At 50.0% G+C, this 25,794-nt stretch overlaps 1 protein-coding gene across 2 annotated transcripts; it reads left to right on the top strand.

The window, feature by feature from the left end:
* Window positions 1–1,164: 1,164 nt before the first annotated feature.
* LOC120542542 (somatostatin receptor type 5) lies at window positions 1,165–24,583 on the top strand. Of its 2 annotated transcripts, none has more exons than XM_039775072.1 (2): window positions 1,165–1,565; window positions 21,208–24,583. In XM_039775072.1, exon 2 carries the CDS (start codon window positions 21,227–21,229, stop codon window positions 22,322–22,324), a length of 1,098 nt encoding a protein of 365 aa, XP_039631006.1. In that variant the 5' UTR covers window positions 1,165–1,565; window positions 21,208–21,226; the 3' UTR covers window positions 22,325–24,583. The 2 variants fall into 2 exon arrangements, with proteins under 2 accessions (XP_039631006.1, XP_039631007.1); XM_039775073.1 differs by lacking the exon at window positions 1,165–1,565 and adding an exon at window positions 3,411–3,565.
* The last annotated feature ends 1,211 nt before the right edge of the window (window positions 24,584–25,794 follow it).

The raw sequence follows: 25,794 nt of genomic DNA, 5'->3' as shown, positions 1-25,794 counted from the left end.
GACAATGAGTCCAAGGATTTCATCCTGATACCTAATGGCAGTCAAGGTGCCTTTGTCAAGCCTGTAGCGGTCTGTGTGACCCTCCATGGATATGCCTCCCCAGACCATCACTGACCCACCACCAAACTGCTCATGCTGAATGATGTTACAGGCAGCATAATGTTCTCCATGGCTTCTCCAGACCCTTTCACTTCTGTCACGTGCTCAGGGTGAACCTGCTCTCATCTGTAAAAAGCACAGGGCACCAGTGGTGCATCTGCCAATTCTGGTATTCTATGGCGAATGCCAATCGAGCTGCATGCTGCTGGGCAGTGAGCTCAGGGCCCATTAGAGGACATGGGGCCCTTGGGTCACCCTCATGAAGTCTTTCTGGTTGTTTGGTCAGAGACATTCACACCAGTGGCCTGCTGGAGGTCATTTTGTAGGGCTCTGGCAGTGCTCATCCTGTTCCTCCTTGCCCAAAGGAGCAGATACTGGTCCTGCTGATGGGTTATGGACCTTCTATGGCCCTCTCCAGCTCTCCTAGAGTAACTGCTGGTCTCCTAGAATCTCCTCCATGCCCTTGAGACTGTGCAGGGAGACACAGCAAACCTTCTGGCAATGACACGTATTGATGTGCCATCCTGGAGAAGTTGGACTACCTGTGCCACCTCTGTAGGGTCCAGGTATGGCCTCATGCTACCAGTAGTGACACTGACTGTAGCCAAATGCAAAACTAGTGAAGAAACAGTCAGAAAAGATGAGGAGGGAAAAATGTCAGTGGCCTCCACCTGTTAAACCATTCATTCCTGTTTTGGGGGTCATCTCATTGTTGCCCCTCTAGTGCATCTGTTGTTAATTTCATTAACACCACAGCAGCTGAAACTGATTAACAACCCCCTGTGCTACTTAACTGACCAGATTAATATCCCAGAAGTTTCATTGACTTGATGCTATACTCTGATTAAAAAGTGTTCCTTTAATTCTTTTGAGCAGTATATATATATAAATATATATACACACACACACACACACACACATACTATATGTACGCACATACATATTATATATATATTGTATATATACACACACACAGTATATATATATAGATACTGTATAAACTACACACACGCGTTTTTGTTTACAGCATAACATATTTTATGTAATAATTTACTAAAAAAAGACCTGCCAGTCTCCACCTGTTCTGTCAGCCAACCCCTGCAGCGCAGGTTGAGAGGAGCCGCCGCGAGTAATACCACTGACGGCCAGCAGGGGGAGCAGAAGACCGGGCTTTGCGGAGGCGGCGTCGCCGGCCGGTCGCCGTTGCAGCGCAGGTTCGCCCGCATTCCTCCAGACGGTGACTCCTCGTCTGTCTTGTGCTCGGCAGGCTGCTCACTGCCACTTGTGCCTGTGGCCGCTCAGCGCTGGACGGCGTTCTCTTCCAGTCCGTTTTTTTGCCGTCTTCTTGTCATTGATGAAGCTGTGGGACCTCCCTGGATCCGAAGGAGCGCAGCACACGCGTCTTCTGCCCGGACGTCTGTGAAGCAAAACAAAATGCGGAGCTGAGTGACACAACTGCATGGCAGGTGAGTGTTTGTTGACCGAGAAGGGGGCACTTCATTGAGGTTGAGGATACAAAACAGGGGGGGTCATCTGTGACTGAAGCTTTGTAAAAAGTGAGAGGTGGTTGACAGGTGGGATAGGGTGGGGGTCCCCGCTAAAGGTGAGCAGCCCCTGTAGTTTGACGACAGACTTTGAAAGAGAGACCTCAGGTTCTTAACCTCTTTGCTTGTTGATATTGACTGAGAAATGGCAGGCTATGTTAGCACTCAAACCTTACAAATTGCAGTCATGGCACCCCATGAAGTGTGACCAGGTGAGCTTTCAGGTGAGCTGCACTACTTCCTGGCTTCCTTATTTGTTTTTCTTGGGCTTCCATGCAGAACTCTCCACTTTGTTTTTGGTGAATTTGATTTGAACATGCAGGGTACTGGCACATGCCCCTCTGCTCTGCACTTTGACTGAACTTGTGCCATCATATTTAGTTGGTACCATTCGCTAAGGTGACTTAAAATATTTGAGAGGTACAATCAGTTACATTTCTTTTGTTTTTACCATTTGGAGCACAGGCAGGCGAAGTGACTTGCTCAGGGTACCATGATGGCACTAGATGTCAACCCACCATCTCTGGCTTTGAAGTGCCAGGCCTTAACCACTACGCCATACTGCCCAGTTTCATTGGTGCCTTTATTAAAGGGGACATTGTCCGTCCAGATCATGGGGCATTTTAACAGCAGCACCTCTCCTTCTGCCCGAGTTCTTCTGGCTTAAATCTCTTTGAAGCCTGGCACAGCATTGCCCATTGCCCTTTGCTGATCTTGCTTTTCCAACTGAACCATTGTTAAATATACCAACAGTCCATGAATATAAAATGAACAATGCACTCTGGCATTCACCCAGATCAATGCCTTCCATTTCGGGATCACTCTTAATATCCAGCTAAAAAACAGGTGGTGCCAATCAGATCCCTGATGCCCATTAGTCTGATCCCAATCTCCACTTTACCCCTTGTAGTAGACCCACCTGACCACCTTCTCTCAGGGCTCCCCCACCTTCACAGTTCGTGCCAAGTGAAATCATTTAAATGATTGACAGGTACCTCGAAGCATGAGGGGTGTCTCACTGAATATGACCCCCACAAACACTCTTTGCCCTCCACTGGAGTTACCTGGGTGCCCACATTAAACTCAAAGAGCCAGGACCCGTTACGCCTTAACCGTATTTTGATCGCTTCGAGGGGATGTGGCCTTCTGTTACTACGGAAAATCTGGGGGTGTGGCTATAAGCCACGTTAAGACCCCTCAGTTCACTGCACCCGGGTTCTGTCAGGCGTCAAGAGGAGTTCCTGATGCTCCTGCACGCTCTTTGCCACTTTCCACGAAATTAGCTGGCTCGACCCACTCACATTTAGGCCCATTCATTCCCTTTTATGGCATGTTTGGTCTTTGGAATGGATGCCTTTGGAAGGCACAGGGTGCAGTATAGGAACATAACCCCAAATTTGGATACACACCCCTAAGCCCCAAGGCCCCAGCCAATCAAACACACAAGGCTAATAACCGTCCTCCACCTAGAGTGGGCTCTCATTGCCTGCATAGCAGCACAGGTGCGCCATCATTAGTCCAGATGAAGACCCCTCACGTACTGCACACAATGGCTCTTCAGTTTTGGGGTGCTGTTGCTGCGCGCTTTGATCCTGACAAATGTTTTGATTTCTTCTAGTTGTTAACAAACGAACGATTTTTCAGTTTGTATTGCAATCCACGCGCGGCACGACGTGCTCCGCTTTGAGATAGCGTGTGCGCGCGGAGAAGTCGCGTTCTCGCACTGCTTTCCAGAGCGCGCAGCGCAGCCTGTTGCGCCGTCGAGCGCGCCGCCGATATTCCGGTCTGCATGCCACTCGGCTGCGACTCGGGCGCGAAGTTGCAGCGCCGGCGGTTTAAACCCCAAGAGCCCGAGAAACGAGACGCTGAAGGCGGACGAGGCTCCCGTGAGGGGTCGCACTTTGGGACGAGCTGGAGAGCAGGTGAGCTGAGCTGCTGGGTGGTCGAGTTGGGAGATCGGCTCGGGTGTCGGCTGTACTTTTCTCCGCTTGAAGCTCGCTTCTGGTTATCGGCAGTTTACGTGTACACACATTGACGAAACTGTGTATGACTGTATAGCGCCTTACAGAGGTGAGCAAATAAATGCGGAACAACGTGATCAAATATTCAGTAGTGTGATTAAAAGGATAATAATAAAAATACTTCGTGCTGACACCGGCGTACCTCAGGTACCTCAGGCAAGCGCTTTAGAGCGCCACTCCGCACCCGACACCCCGCAGGTCGCCGAAGTGAGGATGACGGGCGTCCCGACCTGACGCTGCCACTGCTGTGAAGGGGTCGTGCGTGCTCTCTCGTGCGGTTTACTTCTTCTCGTCCCCGTCGGGTTTTGAGTGTTGTTGCCCGAATTCTCCTGCTGCTGACAGCACTACGTGGACTGCAGTCTGTGATCAAGCCGTGATTCCCGTTATGAACGGGACTGTGTGATGTGAACGGGATGCCGCTTACCGGTACAGACTGATGGCTTTATGGGTTCGGTGTAAAAATGTTGGGGGTGCAGACCGAAGGTTTCGTCCGTGCTGCGATATCCCCGAGTCGGTCTGTCTGTCCGTCCCTTGCTACGGGCTTCGACAGGGCTGGAGGAGTGTCACACGCAGCGATCTGCGACACGCCGCCGCTGCAAGACAACAATGAGGAGGTGACAGCAGGGCCCTGTCCAGACAACAGGGGCGCAGACTCACTTTGATTGAAGCGACCCCCGCTATACACACTGTCGTAATGCGTGCGGTTTGAAAGGACGCGGAATGAGGGGTGTTTTCTGACAGGCGTGGGGTCGTCAGGTGGACTTTTACTTTGTTGAAATGGTGGCCCGAGTGGCCCGAATGGATGCTTGGAAGGGCGGGTTTTATGCCATGTATTGCATTTTGGAAAGGAGAAATGAAGTTCGCCCCCACGGACCAATCTGGTAGCTGCCGCCATAAGAAGGAGCAGCAAGATGCCAGGCTCGTGAAGGTCTGCCATTCATTCTTGCAGCACAAAATGCGCACATTGATGGACCAGTCTCTTTGGGTGGGGGGTACAGTGCCGCAACAAACAGGACAGCGTGCCAGGCTATTTGCTGATGCCACCAGCTTCAATTAGCCCACAGAAAGTGTGCGTTAGCGCGCGACCCCCCGTCCGGGGACTCTTCCCTCACCCCACTTGTGATCCTACTTAACGATTTCCAGATTATGGACATTCTCGATGGTATGCACTTGGTGCCAGTAGGCTCCTTTCCAGCGCTGGACACGCACGAACGAGCATGCGACGTTGACAGACGATCCTCCCGCTCTTGGCGAGTCACCTCAAATCCTCTACCCGTATCTGAAATTCGAAGTGACACAGTCAATGACAGAAAAATATTTTATGATGATGATGATGATGATGACGGTGGCTTTGGCGTCAGTAGCCTACTGTCGTTTCAACAGACGGCAGCGGATTCTTCTTTGTGAAACTGCAGGTGAGCCCACCCTGAGCGCATTGCCAGCCCTTCGTAGGGCACGTGAGGGGCTCGCGATCATTCACTCAATTAGAATTTGGGGTCAGAGCCCACCGGTCTGCTCGGACACGTCAAGATGGAGACCAAGTGCTACCCTGCCATACCGTTAAGTTTCCGTGCCGGCGGTTCCTTCTTTGTACAGTCGCTACACACACGACACGACAAGACACGACATTACACGACTGTCGGGCGGCGCAGGGTCGCAGTCTTTAACGGTGCTGCCCCACGGATTTGGAGTCTCGTGTTCGTGTCGTTGTTCTTTTGCCTTTTTAGTGTACGACCACCAGCCCATTTCTCGACTATTCGTCATATCGAAGCTGCTTAACGATTTTACTATTAGGGTTGCACCGTCACAGTGGGCTCCAATGCCCGGTGGTTGAGCCTTTGGAGTTTTCCTGTTCTCCACGTGTGCGCGTGCGCGTGTTTTCCTCTCACATCTCCAAAGACACGCAGGTTAGGCTAAAAGAGAACAGAATTCATTGGGAGTGGGCACTGCGATGGGCTGGTGCCCTGCCCAGTGCTGGTTCCTGCCTTGCACCAGTCCTGCCATGATAGGCTGCAGACCCCAAGTTTTGAAAATGCTAGTGGGATTGGTGATTGACTGGTGCCCAGTTCAGTGCTGGTCCCTAAATCGTGCCAGTCCTGCCAGGATAGGCTTCAGCTCCCATTGTGTTTGGAAACGTTATGGATTAGGCGATTTCAAACTGCTCTTCGTGTAAGTGCAGGTATAGTTAGCAGAGTGGGCACTGTGATGAACTTCTGCCCAGTCTAGTGTTGGTTCCTGGCTTGTGCCAGTCCTGCCAGGGTAGGTTCCAGCCCCCATTGACCCTGAATTTAGAAATGTAAGGTCCCAAGTGAATGTGAGTGCCTTGTGCTGCAGTGGCGCCCAGCCCACTCCAGTGCTGGTTCCTGCCATGTGCCCAGTGTTGCTGAGGTAGACTCCACCCTCCATTCAAACTGGATTAATGCGTGTGTATGAATGGCTGTGGGATTTGCTACTCTAATGGGGTGTCCTGTCACAAGAAGGTCTACATACACATCAGCGTGTGCATAAAACTAGCAAGTCTGAAGTAATTCAATGCCACAGCTGAAATGCCCGAGCTGTGCCCCTGCTAAAATGCTTTCCTCTCCTGTCAGGCTCTTCTACTCAGTCCTATCGGTGTTATTGTTAATATGCCAAACGGACATGGCGCTCTGTGCCCAATGTGCCACCGACTGGCAGCCCGTTCTTTTTTTACTTGGAAGCTGTAAGTAAATCGATGCCATTGTTTACTAGCTGAACTTCTCCAACATGCCAGCCCTGCTGCGCCCACCGTGACCCTCGCCATCTCCCACCACTAATCAATATCATCCATACCCCTGTTAATGGGTAACATATGCCACTCCCGGATCGCCAGGGCCCCCCATTTGATCTCCTTGTCATTTTCTGCAGATTTCCGCGGCTCGCTGATTGTTTATTAGTCTTTCCAGCTGTGCATTTCAGAAAGTTTCAAAAGCGGCAGATAGCAGAACAATAAGACGCTCTTGTGTGCTTTAATTAAAAGTGGATTGCTACCGAGGAGCAGCTTCTCTCCAGATAGCCACGTGTGTCGTTCTTCTATTGTAATTAATAATAAATAAATAAATAAATCAATCAAGAGTAAATAAATAAAAGACCATTCTAAACCTGCAAAGACGACACGTGCCGACTTCTCACATACGACCCCCCAGTTTTTGCCGTTTGAAGTCTGCGAGCGCTCCCAGTGCGTTTGTTTTTATCTCCATGACCATTGAGAGCTTAAAGGAAACAAAAGGAAGTCCTAAAGTTCGCAGAGATTTCAGTTCCCCTCATCAACAACTGGAGGGCTGCAGGGCGAGACCTGGTGTGGGCGGGGCCTGATGTCAGACTCCCCCCACATTCATTAATCTTCCCCTTGTTGTGGAATGAGATGGGGTCAGTAGCAGAACTGGAAATGGGGTGGGGGGACAAATGTGGTTGGAGTCAGGTGACAGACTCCTCCCACATTCATTAATCTTCTTGGAAAGCTAGATGAGGGGGGGCCAGTGGCAGAACTGGAGATTGGGTGTGGTCAGATGTCAGGCTCCTCCCATATCCATTAATCTTCCCCTTGTTTTGGAATGAGGTGGGGCCAGTGGCAGAACTGGATATTGGGTGTGGTCAGATGTCAGGCTCCTCCCACATCCATTAATCTTCCCCTTGTTGTGGAATGAGGGGGGGCCAGTGGCAGAACTGGAGATTGGGTGTGGTCAGATGTCAGGCTCCTCCCACATCCATTAATCTTTCCCTTGGACTTTGAAATGGTTCCCAATATGGAGGCAAAACAGGAATGTTTAAGGTGTAGTAGGCAGGATACCAAGAGATCAAGCAAACCTGAACTTAACGTGTTAAAGTATGCAGTATTAAAACTGGAATAAATTCAGGAGCCCCATAGGGTTTTCAAAAAATCAGTTACCTTCTCCTGACGTTCATTTATGGAAACTACAGATCTAAATAAATCAAGGATCTTTCTGGGACCTTCTTGTGGTTCCCCGTTGGCATCAGTGTGTGAAACCACTTTAGCCCTTTGATCTTTTAGAGTGCAGCTCTGTTTGTGTTTCTGTTCCATCCCAAAGTGCTTGGAAAGCTGCAGGTTTATTATTGGGGTCCCTGTTTCCTCGGCGTAGCCCCAGCTTTGTATCTTATCTTGTCTGCTGCTTTTCCATTGGCTTTCTGTGCCAGTCCTGTGATGGTGCTTGTATATTTTAGGGGCAGCAGGGTGAATCCACATCCAGCTTCTCAAAGTAATGAACAAATTTCATAACCGCCCGTTGTCACGATAAGAAGTGCCCACCCGTGTGGTGTGCCATCCTGACACATCACAGGACGAATCTGAGCAAGGCGGAGGCCGTTTGCAGTCGTGTAATCTGACAGGCCCAGCCACTCACTCTAATTAGCCCACGACTGACCCCGACAGACAGCCGTAGCGGTGGGCTCTCTGTGTGTCCATGAGAGATGACAACCAATGAATGCTCATCTGCACGTACGACACACAGAGGAATAAGTTGAAAAACTTCACAAACTAGAGAAGCTCGTCTGTCTGATGGCTCGTGGTTTACACATCTTATGACGATACGGTGACATTCTGTCAAAGGCCACAAGCTTCAAGCACCAGGATGTGTCAATATTTAGTTGAAGAGTGGGGGAGGTGGATTGGACCATGAAGATGTGACGACTGTCGTGATACATTTATTGTCGATCTGGGGGTCACAAAAAGTCTGCTGGTACTGGCAGTCACCAGGGCACTAAGTATGGTGAGCAGGACCGGGCAGGAAAGTCAGCATACAGACCTGAAATTTGACCTCCCCAGCGATTTTAAGTCATGTAAATGAGATCAGCACCCGCGGTCGGTAAATTTGACATACCCACCAGTCCAAGTCATGTAATGCAATAGGGGCTTTAGTTTTTCAAATTATCAAAGACACAAAGCGCCCAAAGCCACCTTCATAACCACACAAACCTTTGGCACCTTCTGGGCCCACCATTCTTTGCATAAGATGAGAGACATTTATATAAAGTTCTGCTTTGTTGGGTCTTCATCTTTCTCCGACATTAGATGAACAGATGGAGTTGGAAATATCTGCACAAAAAGTGTGGTCCCTTAATGCACATTAACTAAACATATGATAATATGGCCTTCTTTGCCACTAAAAATAATTCCAAACCTTTTCAAACATTCTGGAAAATATCCAAGGAAACTAGCATTGAGCATTCCATAAAAAATAAAATAATAGAAATCACCTGATTTGGCAACATTGTCGTGTAATGACTTCTAATTTTATGCCAATGAAATTAATTTGCTTTTCATAAATGGAAATGAACCTATGACCGCAAATATCTGTTAATTGAGATGAAAGCGTGCACGCGCGCGCCTGTCTGTTAATTAAGAGGACACAATTAGCAGGCAAGTGCGCGCGCCTGTCAATGAGCAGGCAAGTGCGCACGCGTGCCTCTTTGTTAAATAGGATGTGAACGCAAGTCCACGGGCAGGTAGTTCATCAATTATGGGGTTAAAAGCTCTCGTCTGCCCCCCGTTACTTGTGTGCGCGCGCCTCAGCAGCTCTGAGTAAATGCGCGCGCCTGTTCTACGCTTTGACTTTTTAACATTTCTGGATTAATATTGCAGTATGTGATCTGGACAGTAAACGCATGCGCTCTCCTGACACATAATAAAGTAAAATGTTCCGGTTTGCTCATCAATTAGGATATGAGTCGGTGTATCAGCACCCTCAGAATTTTTGGAATAACGGGAACTGAATTTATTGCGCCACTAAATTAATGCGTTCCACTTCCATCAGATGCGTCTGCATCATGTTCACCAAAGCAATCATTTTCGGGGCAATTTCTGACAGCTTTATGTAGGAACCTCTGGACTAAACGCCGCGATCCATTTTAGATTTATATGCGCAAACAAGCCGAAGACAATGGACGAAGCCCAGGGGAACACAAGGGAAGCGCGCAAAGTCCACTCAGAGGACACCCCAGGAGACTCCAATCAGCCCGAATTGCTTGTGATTTGTTTGTTTTTCCTCCACTCTGTGCGACTTCAGAAATTTGTCGTTAATGCAGAGGACAAAAATGGGAGCCGGAGGTGCGATGACGCCGCACTGATTAAGGTGGCCTCTTGAAGGGGCGGACACGAGGGGAGTTGTACGTTGAGAGTTCTTTTTGCAAATCAAGCACAGGAAAACATTTTCAAACGCACCCAGTCCAAGTGAGGGGCAACAGAAATACACGAAAAGGCCCTGGAGAGGGCGCCAGTCAGGCCATCCATCGCGGGTCCAACTCACCCCCCACCGCGGGGACCACTCATGCACACACTCGAGTTAATTTCGAATCATCGATCCAACGAACTTGCGTCTCCCGACTCACACGGAGAGCCACAAACACGCGGAATAAACGAGCCTGACACGTCTGAGACCTTCAAAGCTCATCATGATGTCATTTTGGAGAAATTAGGGACGGAGATCGGCGACTTTGAAAGGCGTGTTCTCATCACAAATCATCCAAACAAAACCGGGGTGGCAGTGGAAAGAGGAGAGCGTGCTGACCCTTCACCGACAAACGGAAATGAAACCAGAATGTCTGAGCCGTAAGCAAGTCGCTCTAACCACTGCGCCACCCACAGACATATTCAAGTCAGCCCCCTTCAAGACTTGCAATGTAGGTTCAGGATATGCACCCCCTAAATATCTGGAATATTTAGAACAGCAGCCGGACTTCCTCATTTTGCCCTTTCATTGACCACTAATGGGAATCACCGCAGGACAGACTGGCGGCTCTTGGGTGCGACAGACGGGAGCGCGCGCACGCACGCGCAATGCAGCGATGCCGCCAACACTGAGTGCCCTTCATTCACTTCGCACGCTCAAGCGGAAATATTCCGAAAAATCGGCCAATTTGATCGATAATTGCCTGTTGTCGTCCTCCTCTTCCACACTCCACTGGTTATATTTAAGCCTGCTAAATGAGTTTATGTCCGCTTATTACTGGAAGAGCAATCATTCAGGATGCGCCTGCACTAAAACGCGAATGCCTGCGGCTCCAGAGGAGAAGCCTTTTCTAGGGCCACACATAGCGGCAAACTGAGAAAATGGCTTGTTTGAGCGGTTCTTCGAATGAGCCCAGGGAGGCATTACCGACATTAATAGATCGCTAATAATGGCCGGTAAAGCCCACCGGCCTGGACGCCTTCCGACGCAACTGCACGCAAAAATCAAGCCCTTCTTCTTTGTCTCAGCTCACTTTAATTGAATTTACGCGAAGCGCGGAGGTTTGAAGGCTCGCCGCGTTCATCTCGAGCAGAATCGACTTTCACTTCATGGTAGTCACGTTAAGGAGTCGGAGTTAATAATATGAACGGATGATGAATGGCACCTCGCACAAAAAGCATTGCTCATATGTTACACCATTACACAAAGTGAAAGTTTATCAGGTTTAAAAGTCATTGTAGGGGATATTCGCCATTACGCAGCTTAAGATGAGCGCAGGCTTAACACAATCGACAGAATGCGTGTGGACGTCATAATACTACTTTTCTGTATAAGGATCTGTCTTGGTATCCAGAAGGTTGTCGGTTCGAATCCCCGTCACTGCCAAAAGAGATCCTACTCTTCTGGGCCCCTGAGCAAGACCCTTAACCTGCAATTGCTCCAGGGGCGCTGTACAATGGCTGACCCTGCGCTCTGACCCCAAGGGGTATGCGAAAACTAACAAATTCCTAATACAAAAAAATTGTATAAGGCGAAATAAAGAACAAAAAAAAAAAAAGGGGACCACCCCTGGGCCTTAATGGACACTTTTGTCTGCTAATTATTAGACGGGCATCTAACATGGCAAGTGGGCACAGTTACCTCCTAATGGCAATCAGATGTTGTAAATCTGCACCACTTTATTTGCCGAAGACGGGCAGTTGAATCCATTTTAAAATATTTGCTCCCTCTTGTCTTATGTGTAACTTCAATGCCTTTCCCGGTATCCTTGAGTGTCTGACCGGCGCTCCGTCATTCGAGTGCGTTCCCTGCTTCTCGGACTTTGTCACTTTCAGGCACCTTTGTTGCCTGAAGCCGACTCTCAGGATGCCTCCTAACCCCTTACTTGTCCTTGTGCTTTTGATCACATTAACAAAGGGACGCTGGCCAATCAGACTCTTCCGAGGGCCCAGATTCTCACACACACACACACACACACACACACACACACTCAGATCTTAGGGTTTAGTAGAAGATAATAATGGAAATGCTTGTGCAGTTTGCCATAGTCAGACATTTAAACGTCTGCAGATATCTGGTGCACTACACGCATTTCCTTTCTTCACTCTTAAAATATCCTGGTTCTTTACTGGCCACCTACTGGGCTGTGCGTTTCCTTATTGAACCATTGCTTGACAAAGAGCCACTTCATTTTGGGGAGTGCTCTTTGTGTGTAAAGTGATCTCTTTAGGTTTATAATATGTGGGCCAATCAGAAATCTGTAAAGATGTCTACAAGTTGCTGTTCTTTATGATGCTAGGCGGGGCGGATCACCAATCAGATGATTTCACTTGACCCCCCCCCTAATGATTGGGCTCAACTCAGTAAGGGGTGCCCGGCTTTACCATTTATGCTCAGTTCACCGAGGAGGAGCCCCCTCTGATGATTATGCTCAATTCACTTGGTGGGCTACAAAGACACTAATAGGAGAAAAAGAAGGTCACAACACCAAAAACGTTGAGAAGCACCCTGGGCTACCTAGCAAGATGTCAGCAGATCAAGAGAACCTGAACTCGGTCTGTGTTATTGCATGCAGTAAGAGTCCTTTAAAAATCCATGACCAATTTGTGAGATACCAATCTGAATACTTAATGGAGCCTGTAACAGATCTTAACAAGTAAAGGGCCTTTCCAGAACTTTCATGTGGCTGGCTCTTTCTGGGGGAACAAAAATGGTTCCCTATCTGGCATCATTCGGAGGAGCCACGTTGGTACAGTTGACATTTCGCCTTGAAATTGACCGCCGGAAGCGCGCGTGTATCTGTACTTCATAGCGCGGGCGCGCGCTTTTGTCTGTCAGAACGCTCGCGCACGCGCATATATCGTCTCATTAACGGGCAACCGTCTTCATTCATTAGTAACAATTATATATAGCGCCTTCCTCCCTACTGATAGGGGAGCCACTTCAACCACCCCTAATGTGCAGCACTCACCTGGGCGATGCGACAGCAGCCATGGTTGTGCCAGTATACGCTCACCGATGAGAGACCGCTAGCCAATTAGAGAGAGGAGCAGGCCATAGAGGGGCATTTAGCCTGGACATTGGGATACACCCCCACCCCCTTCGCGAAGGATGTCCAGGGATCTTTCATGACCACAGCGAGTCAGAACCTTGGGTTTACGTCTCGCCCGAATTTACCTTTAATTTAAAATGAAGCCCAAGCGCCGTTATCTCCTAATTTACAGTCCGACTCGCTGGTTTGCCTCCCATTTGTAGTCAGATGCTATGAATCTGTAAAACTTGTTAATAAGAAAAGAAACCGAAGCCGTGAGTTTGAAGCTCTTTCCTCCACTTTGTTTTAGTGCAGCCGGCGTTCAGAGATTTCCTCCATAATCCACACCCGAATACATTTCAGATGTGCCAGGAAAAAAAACAAATCATTTCCAAAAACGAGTACATTATTCAAAATAAGACTATTCGCATCTGTTTTATACTACGAGGTGCACACGGTCATTCATAACAGTATTTAAACGAACCAATTAAATATCTCCGACATTTACCTCCAAATTAAAGGGGAGGCGCGCGCTTTAAAATCCAAACAGACGTGCACGCGCACACAAACAGCCAAACACGTTTTTAGTTAAGAGAAGCCCGTGCATTTGCCTCGTTAGCAAAAAACAGGTACAATTCTCCCAATTAGCAGTCAATCCAACGGATTTGATGTGTCAGGTGCTATAATTCTGCCGTTTTATTCTATCAGTTAATAAGACGAAGAACAACGGGGTAGCCCGTGACTCGCGCAGTTTAGTTCTTTCGTATATCCCATAATACACAGTCACCCCCCTGCATACTTAAAATAATTTGCATATCTGCAGATGCTGCCTCAGGTGTATGAATTTGTTTCCGGTTTGTCGTTCCGGCCTGCGCAGGGACTTTCTAATCGAAGCAAAGAGGCGCGCACTTACCCCGAAACTGACAGCCGGAATCGCGCATTTACATCCAAACTTAAAGGGCGTGCGGGAGCTTTTTGATCCACATGCATGCGCATCAACCTTCTCCACAAACGCGTTCATTCACTTCTCAACTAAAAGAGACGCCTGCGCAGTCACCGTCTGCCTGACGAAGAGGTGTGCGCAATTACAGTACCTCTTAATGAGCAGCCGGGCTCGCGCATTTATTGACGGTCTCGTGCACGTGTTTTACTCCATCGTTGACGAACTGATCTGCGCGTGCACTGTGTAATCGATGTAAACAGCCTCCAAATCAACGGACAGGCGCACGAATTTACTTCTCGGTTGACGGAGAAGCGCGTGCATTTGTCTCCTCTAATTATCGGAGAGGTGCGCGCTGTGGACAACTAATTTACGTTCAGGTTCGCGTATTTATCTTCTAATTGACAGGCAGCTTTGTGCAATTAACTCTTAATTAACAGTTAGACTCACACATTAACCTTCGGTTTGGCACACCACCAAGACAGACTTGCTTATTAAAGGGTCGACATGTGCGGGCACTTCATGATTCAGGGACTCATGTTTAGATCAGGACGAGATTATTAAAAATTGGGTTTACTTTCTCGAGCCCCAGTCTTTGAATGTTTTACTGCTTTACGTTTGTACATGGACGTCGACTTCTTCTTGCCATCTCATTAGCATATTCAGCACTGTTTCCTTTTCATTGTGTACTTCCCATGGTTCCTGCAGGGCTCATACAGAAGATCCAGCTTGGTCCACCCTTCAGATGGTCACCAGCTCCATGAAAAAACCCAGTCATCTGGGAAAGCTTGTGACCTTCAAGGCGGTGGCGGTGGCGGTGGTTGTGTCCTCTCAGGGACTGTTTATCCATAAACACTTGGCCTCATTCTACCTGCTCATCTTTTGGTGTTTAGCTAATTAAAATGAATGTAATGATGGACCTGCTGCTGATTGGGCAGCACTTTGATTGGGTCACAATTGCCAAATGTGGGTGGCGGGGGGTCGCTGAAGAAGAGTCTTCAATGAAGAGGATGATGTAGGTGGGAAGAGGGAACGTCGGCTCTGTCTGGTATTCCCACCGCCGTAAGCGTCCAGTCCTGCCTCTAAAGTCCTGATAGCCCAAACATGGCTTACAACCTCTGACCTTCACACCAGTGACTCCCTGGCCGTGTGACCCGAGCCAGCCGCTGTCCGCCGGCATTTTTCCAGTTTTGTTTGTCAGAATGCGGCTATTAAAATTCCTAAGCGGGGCAGTGGGGGAGGGGAGGCCTTAAGAAGCCTCAGACAGCAGGAGCCCACGGCCCACCGCTCTCAATACGCCATTCGCTGCCTCCTCATGTGCCTTTCACTTCCCCACCCCATGCCCGCCCCTTACATCTCCCATAAGGGCCGTCTCACTCTCCATGGGTGGGCCCAGTGTGCCACATAGCCTGGCACCCCTCTATACGGTGCTCAGTAGCTTATCTTAGCCAACTCTCATTCAGCGTTCTGTGCCCATCGTCACATTAGCTGCCCCTCCATGCCCGGGCTTCATGGTGGGCTCTGCCGAGTGTATAAATGATGCCAGCTGCACAGGTTTCAGTTTCTTCTCTACATTGTATGAGTGCCACTCATAAATGCCACTCATAAATCTCTCCTCCCTGGGTGTGTGAAGTGATTACTGGCTTTGTTCGAGTTTATAGACAATTCAGAATTTATAGCACCCTGCCTTGTGTGTGAGTGTGAAATGTAAAGTCTGCCCAGCTCACCCCTGGGCTTGGCACACCTCAGAGTACAAATCTGACGTTCTTCATTGGAACTTCCCACACCGCAAAGGAAGAAGGCGAGAGTGGAAATGGAACTGTCCGGGGCAAAGTGCGAGGTAGGCAGAAATCAGCATGCCGAGGTGTGCCAATGGGGGCCCGAGGAGACTCTATCCGCCCGCGTGGCAGCAGAATCAGATGCCAGCTTGGCTTTACAGTGCACCAGGGGCTTATGGGGCAAGTGAAGTATCCCCACTTAGTACGAGGTAGAGCTGGACCCCCATAGAAAATGTCAGACCCCCTGCCTCACTCACAACAGATGTGCTAACCCCCAAGTTTCTTCACCCCTAGAATTTGTCCCGCTTTGATGCTGGGCCAGCTTTTCAGCAACTCGTGTTCCATTTGTTCCCATCCAGGGCACCTTTGGGGGCAGCGTTTGTCTTTGCTCATATCACCCCTCTGCTGATTGAGCCAGCGTTTGTTTGGGCACCCATATGGTTGGCTTTCTTTTGGGCAGACGGGCAGGGTGGTCTGGTCACGGCTGCAGGTCACATGGCCACACCATTGGAGGTGTGCTTTGTGCATCTCCTCAGCAGCTGGTGCCACTCCTGCGGACTTCCTTATGTCATGATGTGGTTGAATCGAGTTTGGCTGAGGGTCCGGCGTAGTGTTTCCATCGTCTGTTCGTGTGTCACGGTTGAGGACCAACACTAAGTACTGTCATGGCGACTGGCTGGATGGTGGTCTTATAGATCCTAACCTTGAGGTAGTTTGGCATCCTGTGGTTTCAGAGGACTCTGTGCCCAGTGTCACTCCAGCCTGGCCGTGTTGACTCAAGAGCGTCACCACCAGAGCAGATGTACTTGAAATCGGGGGCTTTGTCAGCAGAGCACATCCCACATATTCTGTCTTGTCCATGTTTAGCTGTCACCTGTTCTCTTCCAATTGTGCCTTCCATTGTTGCACCAGGAGCTCATGGCTTTGGTGTTCAGAGAGCTGAGCCTTGGTGGGCGATGTTCCAACATGGCACCAAACGACGCTTGTAACGTCCAGCAGTGTATGTTGGCCTCAGGTGCTCCATGGGATTACAGGACACATTAGATTACCTGACGATGGACCCAGTCCCAGGATGAGGGTTGCCATAGGTGGTGGCTTGTTGTTCTCACAGTGTCCCTCCATCAGCTGGTGGGCAGCATGCACAGCATTCCATTGTTCCAAAGCCGTCGATGAAGCTGCATTAGCCTGACGTGATGGCACTGATGTTGCGATTTCTATAGTGTGGCATAGCAGACAGATTGGGGGGTAATAATAGGGTGTGAAGACCAGGGGCACACCTGCCGACACAGTTCAGTCCAACACGTAGCCTTTAATTCAGGGACCCGACCCGGGACAGTCTCCAAGGACTGGCACCAACAGTCACAAGCACAGTAAACTCTGTCCCTTTCCTCCAAAGCCTTGCAGCCTCCCCCCTTTCTCCACAGGCAAGCATTGTCCTCCGACTCTGAGGCAGTGGGCTCCGGGACCACCCCTGGCAGCTCCTTAGGGAGGTCTGGAACTGCTCCCGGGTGTGCCTGACGCCCACAGTAGGGCTCTGCAGCTCCCACAGCTCCCCCTGGTGGCATCCACAGAACCCAGCAGGGCAGTGCCTGCAAAAAGTAATTCCCATAAAGCCCTGTGGGAATCTGAGGTGCTGTTGCAACCCAAGGGGCCTGCCAAGTAACAGTTCTGGGGAGATAGCGCCCTTCAGAAGTCCTCTCCCCCTGTCCTTCCATTTCAGAGGCATCCCAGTCAGGTAATGGCGCCAGCCATCATCCATCACAAGGAATACTAGTCGACCAGTCTTGGTGGACTGCAGCTTCCATGGTGATCTTGTTCCCTCAGGCCCCCCACCACCTACTGCAAAAGGTGAAATGAATTTGACTCCGCCCACCCTCAGTAGCTCCTCCCACCATGAGACATGGCTCAGCCCACACTAACTTTGGGTCCAATGCCTCCTTTTCTGCCGGCGCACGGCTCAAGGACTTAGGACTTCCTACCTTGAAAAATAAAGGACTCTTGTTAAAGGTCTAAACCATCTTGGGAAGCCCCCCACTACAAGGGGTGGGGGGGTATCCACCCAACTCTCCAGGAAAAGTTGGACTCAGCATCCCCTGTCTAATTTATGAAGTTATGACTCCGCCTTCCCCCTTGGTGCATGTAAATGAAACTGGCCAATCACATCACAGTTCACCTCCAGTTGATGAGGCCCCGCCCCCTCATCAAAGCACTCAGCTTGGCTCTCGGGTCCTTCATGCTGAGCTGCGATTCTGGGTGTAAAGTGCTGAGCTAAGGGAGAGTACAGCAGAAGGAATGAGTTACGGACCCCGAGACGAGACGCGGTCCTGAGTAAAAATCAAATCCAGAAGGTAAGAACATACGAGTCTGAGAAATGTCGATATCTGGAAGAGCTTCACAGCCACGATTTTCTAATGCAAAGGTCTGAGTCGTGTCCGCAATCTCGGATAAGGAGGAGGAGGAGGAGGCATTCTGGATATATTTTAATTACAATAAATAATTATTGCGCTTAGGGACTGTTGATAGATTTAAAATCAAAACTCAAATTGGCCCTAAAATGCTTTAAAAACAACAAAAAAGCCCATAAAACAGTAAACACGAGAATCACTTGATAACATGAGGCTGGACGGGACGCCACGTTCATCCCCGGCAGGTTGATTTGGATTTGGGAGCTCACATGAAAGGCCATGAAAACACAAAGGGGCTCGATCCCAAGTCCCCAGAGTTCCTTCCATGCCTCAGACACTTTAGAACTGGGGTCCCAAACGCAGGTCGCAGTCATGGCTGCAGCCGCTTCCTTTCTTTTACTATTTGGCGCCCGGTTAAGGGAAACAGAAACCATGAAGGGTCCTCCATCTCCATAAAGGCAGAAGACGTCAATGAAGGAAGTGCCCGAATGAGAACCTGCAGCCGTTGCGGATTGTGAGCCACCCACGCCCCCCAGCAGCACTTCCTGGCCTTGCCACTATGAGGTGCACCGCGTTTCGCTGCACTGAAGCCACAGCCTCGGGCATCGGGGACATCTCTGTCCTTGTCAGCAGACCAGTTGGGGTGGTGAGGCGGTAGGTCAGCAGATACCAAAAAAGAAAAAGTGCAACTGTGTGTGGAAAACGGAGTGACGGCCGTCAGCCGACAGAGGCGGAGATCAATAGGCAATTAACGGGCAATGACGTGTGACAGGCAAGCAGGCAAAATGAATGCCAGCACGTGACGCTCATGCAACAGGGCCGGCTGGAGCTTTGCCAGCTTCTCCACGGCCCTGCCCGCTCTCACACGGGTGGCGCGGCTGAACTGATCTGAACTTCCTCGTCCCTTTTACAATCGCCACCCTGCGGCTCGCCTGATAAGTCTGCCTGCGTGGGATACCAGCGTGTGCATCAGAGTGGGCAATAGGCAGAGGCTGAGGGAGGGAAACTGGGCAAGAAGTGGAAGGGGAGTGCTGGGCACTCAGGGGTCCTGGACTGGGCACTTCACTCACGATGCTTGTGTGTGAGGCGTCACTCTGAGGGTCTAGTGCACTCGGCCACTCTTTTCATTCACTTCTTCATTTCCTTATGAATTCTCCTCCACCGGTGGTCTGCCAGTCACAGGTCACTTCTGTGGTCGTCACCTCCCTGCTCGTCCCTTCTCTCTTGTTCTCAGATTGTCCCCCATTTCTCATTCATTCAGTGCTCACTCGCTCGTCTCCTCACTAACTCTCTCTCTTTTTTTGTCTCTCGCTGTCTCACTCTTTCACACCCCTGGACTCGTTCCCTAGCTCACTCCTTCACTCACTCCCACATTTCCTCACTCATTTTTTCATGGGCTGGCGCCCTCATTCACCCTCCTTCACTCACTCACACCCACACATTCCTATTAATTCATGTGCTTCACTCATTTACTTGCTCACTCTTTTTTTTTCTCTCACTTCTTTATTCTCTGGCTCACTCCCTCACCCACTTTCATCACTTTTCTCTGTGAATTCTGCTTGTCTCCTTTTGGTTTGCTCCCTCCTTTATTCACTCTCACTCTCTCTTCATCTCTCCCTTTTCTCCCGTACTCCTCCACTCGCTCATTCATTCATTTATCTCACGTTCTCATTTCCCCATGTGGTGCAGCGGGTCTGGGGTCCGTGGCCATACATGCGGGGCTCAGGCCTTATGGGTGCTGACGGAAAGTCATGTGACCACCGAGTGTCTAATGGAGGATTGGCTGTTTGCTCGTTCACAGCCGTCCCACATTAACACTCCGTGGGTCATTATGGAAAACGCAGACCCTCACAGGGAGTCTAAGGGTCTGAGCTAGGGTGGGAAAACACAGACAGACAGCCTGAGATCGAGCGGAAGAGAGGAAAACACAGAGAGAGTGTGAGAGAGAGAGCTGAATCGGGCGAGGCGGTCAAGATGCCCCTGGTGCAGCAAGGAGACTGGCGCTTCTGCATTGGCAGCAGGAGGAGCAGAGCACTCCGAGGGTCCTGTGGGTGCTGAAGGATGGTGGTAGCGTGGGAGCCTGGCTGACACCGATGGAAAGTGGTTGGGATGTGAGCCAAAGGGGTGACCGGGGGTGAGCAGGGGAGACGAGAGACAAAGAGTGAGAGAGAGAGGGAGACGCTGGGGCTCGGGAGGACAGAAAGACAGACTTGGGTTCTAGTTTAGGGGTTAATGTGTTTATTTGGATGTGTTTACTGGGACGCATCACGTTTAGAAGACCACTTTGATGTTTGATAAACACACCGATGACATCATTCACCCCTTGGCCATCCTTGGTTATGAAGAAGGAGCCCAAGGCTGAGGGTGCCCAGGGCATCACACCCCACTGCTTCCTTAGTCTCTGACTCACTGGTTGGCTTTTTTCATTCACTCTTTCACTCACTCACTCTCTCTATCACTCACTTATACTCCCTAACTGACTGATTCACTCTTTCACTCTTTCACTCACTCACTCACACTCTCTCTTACTGACTGACTGACTCACTCACTCATTCACTCTCTCACTCTCTCTATCCATCTCTCTCATTTTCCCTCCATTCCTTCATTAATTTCCTCCATCAGTTCCTCCGCTCATTTGCTCTGTTCATTCACTCTCTCCTTCACGCCTCTCTCACTCTCTCATCCCTGCTACGCTCACCTCTCCATTACGTTTGTCCTTCCTCAAGGGACTCCAAGTCATGGCGCCATTCACTCGGGGCGACGCCTTCATTGACCAATCAGAGCCCCTCCGTCTCTCTCCCCTTGGCTCAGGGGGTCCGGGTCTCAGGACCAGTTTGCTCTGCTCAGGGTGGGAGGCCGTCCTTCTTGGCCACCTGAGCTCCAGGTCAGCTCCTTTGATTTTGGAGCGTCTAACCACGAGGGGCTTCTTCCCACCTCATCCTTCTCCCTCTCTCTTTTGTTCCCTTTTCCCCCTTGACTTGTTCCCTGGCTCAAAAACTCCACCTGCCCTGTCAGCCCTGATGCTTTTCCGAGAAGTCGGGAATTGCAGCGGGATGGCCCACCTTAAGCCCACCTTTGACGCTGGCCTCCCCATTTCCAGGTTTATCTGCTGCTGATCCCCTGTTTGTCCGGTCTTTCTTATTCCCGTTGTCCTCCCTCACTCACGTGGATGCTTTTGTTTTCTAGGGAGGCTCCCCGGGACACCATGGACCAGTTCAAGACTCACGCATTTGACGCCAGCACCAAAGACTTCAACCAGTCTTTGCTTGCCAACTTTTCTATCAACGAGACCATGCCAGTGGTGGCATTCCAGGGCGTGAGCACGGTCCTCATCCCCCTGGTCTATTTCATCGTCTGCGTGATTGGACTCAGTGGCAACACGCTGGTCATCTACGTGGTACTTCGCTACACCAAGATGAAGACCGTTACAAACATTTACATCTTTAACTTGGCCATGGCGGATGAGCTCTTCATGCTGGGCCTGCCCTTCTTGGCCACTCAGAACGCCCTGTCCTACTGGCCGTACGGGACATTTCTGTGCCGCCTGGTCATGACCGTCGATGGCATCAACCAGTTCACCAGCATCTTCTGCCTGACCGTGATGAGCATTGACCGCTACTTAGCCGTGGTCCACCCCATCAAGTCCACTAAGTGGCGCAGGCCAAGGGTGGCCAAGATGATCAGCGCCACCGTGTGGTTGCTCTCCTTCTTGGTTGTGCTGCCCGTGATCATCTATGCTGACATTCAAGAGGAATTCAACACGTGCAACATTAACTGGCCGGACCCCAAATCCGTCTGGTCTGCAGCCTTCATCATCTATGCCTCCGTGGTAGGATTTTTTGGACCCCTGCTGGTCATCTCGCTCTGTTACCTGCTAATTGTGATCAAGATCAAATCGTCCAGCTTGCGGGTGACATCGGTCCGAAGGAGGAACTGCGAGCGGAAGGTCACCCGCATGGTGGTGGTCATCGTGTTGGTGTTTGTCATCTGCTGGCTCCCTTTCTATATTCTGAATATCGTCAACCTGATCGTCCTGCTGCCCGAGGAGCCCGTGGTGATGGGCATCTACTTCTTCGGTGTGGTGCTCTCCTACGCCAACAGCTGCACAAACCCCATTTTGTACGGATTCCTCTCGGACAACTTCAAGCAGAGCTTTCGTAAAGTCTTGTGTTTGCGGAAAGGCAACGAGATCGAGGACTGCGAGCAGCACCTGCCCAGGCTGCACAACAGTAAGGTCCACAACTCGTACGAGTGCCAGCAGAATAACGGCTGCAGCGGGCACATGCAGACCAGCCAGCTGTGAGCCAAAGGCGGAACAATTTGTTTTGTATTCCTATTAAGGCCTCAATGCTGGCACCCGGGACTGAACAAAGGAGGAGAGACGAGGTGGGCCGTTTATTGTCTTATGTCTGCGCGCTTGCTGGAGACCACGATACCCGATGTCTCCGGGTTTGCCGGTAGCTTTTTCAGTAGGTGGCCGGGTCTTTGAACCCTTTTCATTTGGACAAAAGGCACGTTGGATGTAAGAGATAACTGAAGGTGGTCCTGAGGATGTATTTTTTGTTTCGTTGGTCGCCAGGTGTCACCATGCTGATGTCAACCATTCTCATTGCCATCCACAATTCCTACAGCTGTGGGTTCAGTTTACCTTGGGGCACCAATCCGAACAGACTAAAGGACGGAATGTGCTAGCGCTGTGCTCACAAGGCTCCGCCCACTGTCGACAAATTCAGTTCACTCATGGTTCTATAGCCACACCCATGTTCTCTCACTGGGAGACTTGATTCAGAGAGGCTCCACCCACTGATGACAGGTTAGCTCCACCCACCGTTGACAAATTCTGAAGACTCGTAGTTCCATAGCTCCACTCAGTTCTGTCTTTGACTCCGAAAGACTCCATCCACTGTGGACTTGTCATGGAAACTCATTGTTCCATAGCCTCGCCACTATTCTCTCATTTTGAAGCTTGACTCAAAATGGCTCCTCCCACTGTTGACAAGTTCAGGTTGTTTATGGTTCCATAGTCCAACCCCTAGCCTGATTCAGAAAGCCTCAGCCCACCGTTGATGAGTTCTGAAGGCTTGTGGTTCCATAGCCACACCACATCATCTCATTGGGAGACTTGAGAGTAAAAGGCTCCGCCCACTATGGACGAGTTCAGAAGGCTTGTGGCTCCATAGCTTTTTCCTCTTATTGAGAAGACTGACTTAAATGGGCTCCACCCACTCTTAACAGGTTCATAATGCTTTTGGTTCCATAGCCACACCCCTTTGCTGATTCAGGAAGGCTCCGCCCACTATAGATGAGTTCAGAAGGCTTGGGGCTACATAGCTCAAGCTTTTTTCCTCTTATTGAGAGGACTGACTCAAATAGGCTCCACCCACTCTTTACAGGTTCAGAAGTCTTGTGATTTGATAGCCACACCCCATCATCTCATTGGGAGACTTGTGCCCAAAAGGCTCCGCCCACTATGGACGAGTACAGAAGGCTTGTGGCTCATTGGCTTTTTCCTCTTATTGAGAGGACTGACTCAAATAGGCTCCACCCACTCTTAACAGGTTCATAATGCTTTTGGTTCCATAGCCACACCCCTTTTCTGATTCAGGAAGGCTCCACCCACTGTGGACAAGTTTAGAAGGCTTGTGGTTCCATAGCCACACCCCATTATCTCATTGGGAGACCTGAGTCAAAAATGGCGAGTTCTAGAGGCTTGTTGCTCCGCAGCTCCACTCCATCCTCTCATTGGGCGACTTGACTCATTGAGACTCCTCCCACTTTTGATGACTTTAGAAGGCTCCAATCCTAACTCATAAAGGCTCCACCCACTGTTGACGAGTTCAGGACGACTCTCTTTGTTCCATCAGCTTCACCCCACTGGGAGACTCAACTCATGCCAAGCCGGCTCTGCTGAGAGCAAAGGAGAGCAAAAGAGTCGAGGCAGGACAGACACTCCATAAAAGGCTGGGCTGCATGATGCGAAAGCTCCAGGGCATATTGGGCTCCTGCCAGTTTAAGGAATAAAAGGGAATTTGGTTAATCGGCCACTTTTCACCCTCCATGCCAACGTTCAAGCACCACTCTGGAAGGCCTGTAAACTGCCAGCGGCACAATCAGCAGCTCCTGTAAAGACACTCCATTGATTTTACTAGCATTTCATTTTTGTCCTCTCGTGGTCCCCATCTCAGTTTCTCCACCGCCTGGAAATGCTAAATAAGAAACTCCAAGAAAGCTGGCAGGCTTCATGTGATCGCAACTCCTTAGCCATTTTTGTTCCCAGCTTGTCCTGTCCTGGCCAGACCCGGTGTGCCATTCTCCACCGACGTCCATCGTCTCCCTGCACCCTGGAGTACCCGCTTTACTGCCCACACAAGACTGAATGGCTGATTGCTCCTTGAATTGACTGACTGGTGTTAGTGTCAACTAGACGGTGGGTGACGCGCCCCCCCCCGCACTGCTTTAGAGACTCCATGTAACAAACTTCAGCACTGTGGCCTCAGCAGCACTGGGGTCCTCGGTGTGTCTGCCTGTTACATTTCATTAAAGATAATGGAGGATGAGCGCCGCCAAGCCTGTTCTTATTTTGGGATTTACTCTTAAATGAGGACCTCTGAGGGTCCTAAAATGGGCACCAAGTAAACAGGGTCAAAGTTGCCACTGGTTTCACACTTGTACATATAATAATAATAGATCTTCTGCACCTTTACACATTCCTGTAAGAGCAAAGTGGGCTTCTGCACGTCCACACATTCAGGGTGCTGCCTTCTGATGACCCGCCTTGACTGGTGAGCCATGCTGGGTGTAAGTGGGGTCAACTCATAGCAATACACATAGGATTCTGCCCTCTGGTGGTCCATCGTTATTGCAGTTTTTTAAGGAAACAGGAGTGTGAGCCAGTCCGATGGGCAAACATTTAGGGCGCCAAGCCAGTCTGATGGGCAAACATTTAGGGCGCCAAGCCAGTCCGATGGGCAAACATTTAGGGCACTGCCATCTGGGGGTCCCCTGCTATTGCCAAACAGTGCTGGGGTTATGCAGCAACTGAAAATGTCAAGCTCTCCCACAGGAATATTTTAGGGTGCTGCCCACTGGTGACCCAACACTGTCACATCACAATGTTGCATGATTGTGGGTACCAGCTGTCCAATAGGCATACAATATAGGGTGCTGCCCTCTGGTGGTCCCTAATTATTGCTGAACTGTGTTGGCATTATGCAGGGAGTGAATATGCAAAGCCACATTTGGGGTGCTGCCCCCTGCTGGTACAGCTGTATTGCTGCATACTATTGGGGTTTGTGTACATTTAGGCTGCGGTCATCTGGTCATCCTGGTCACTAACCGTACCCTACTAATGTTTAGTAGCGCTGTCTGTAAACATTTAGGGTGCTGCCTTCTGGTGGTCCTACTAGAATACTTTTGGAGTATGGGGGTAATAGCCCCACCCCTGTCCTCTCACTCAAAAGGGCTCCACTCACAATGCCTATTATGGCCCAGTCTAGTAGACATTCATTTCATAGGCTGCCCTCTGGTGGTCCTCAAAATTTGATGAATTGTGCTGGAATTTTGCAGGTAGTGACAATCTAAAGGAATACTATTAGGGTGCTGCCCACTGGTGGTCCTTCAATATGCATCATGGACTTGCAGTGTTGTAGGAAATGGGAGTGTTAGATAATCCAATGGGCATGAGTTTAGGGTGCTTCCCTCTGGTGGTCTCTTCCTATTGCAGAACACTGGGAATGGACATGAGAAGTTGTCCCATAGAAATGCGGTAAGCGT

The sequence above is a fragment of the Polypterus senegalus genome, chromosome 13 (genome assembly GCF_016835505.1).
Source record: "Polypterus senegalus isolate Bchr_013 chromosome 13, ASM1683550v1, whole genome shotgun sequence".
Lineage (NCBI taxonomy): Eukaryota > Metazoa > Chordata > Cladistia > Polypteriformes > Polypteridae > Polypterus > Polypterus senegalus.
Note: the sequence above shows the minus strand (reverse complement) of the source record. Positions and strands in the feature narration are given on the sequence as shown.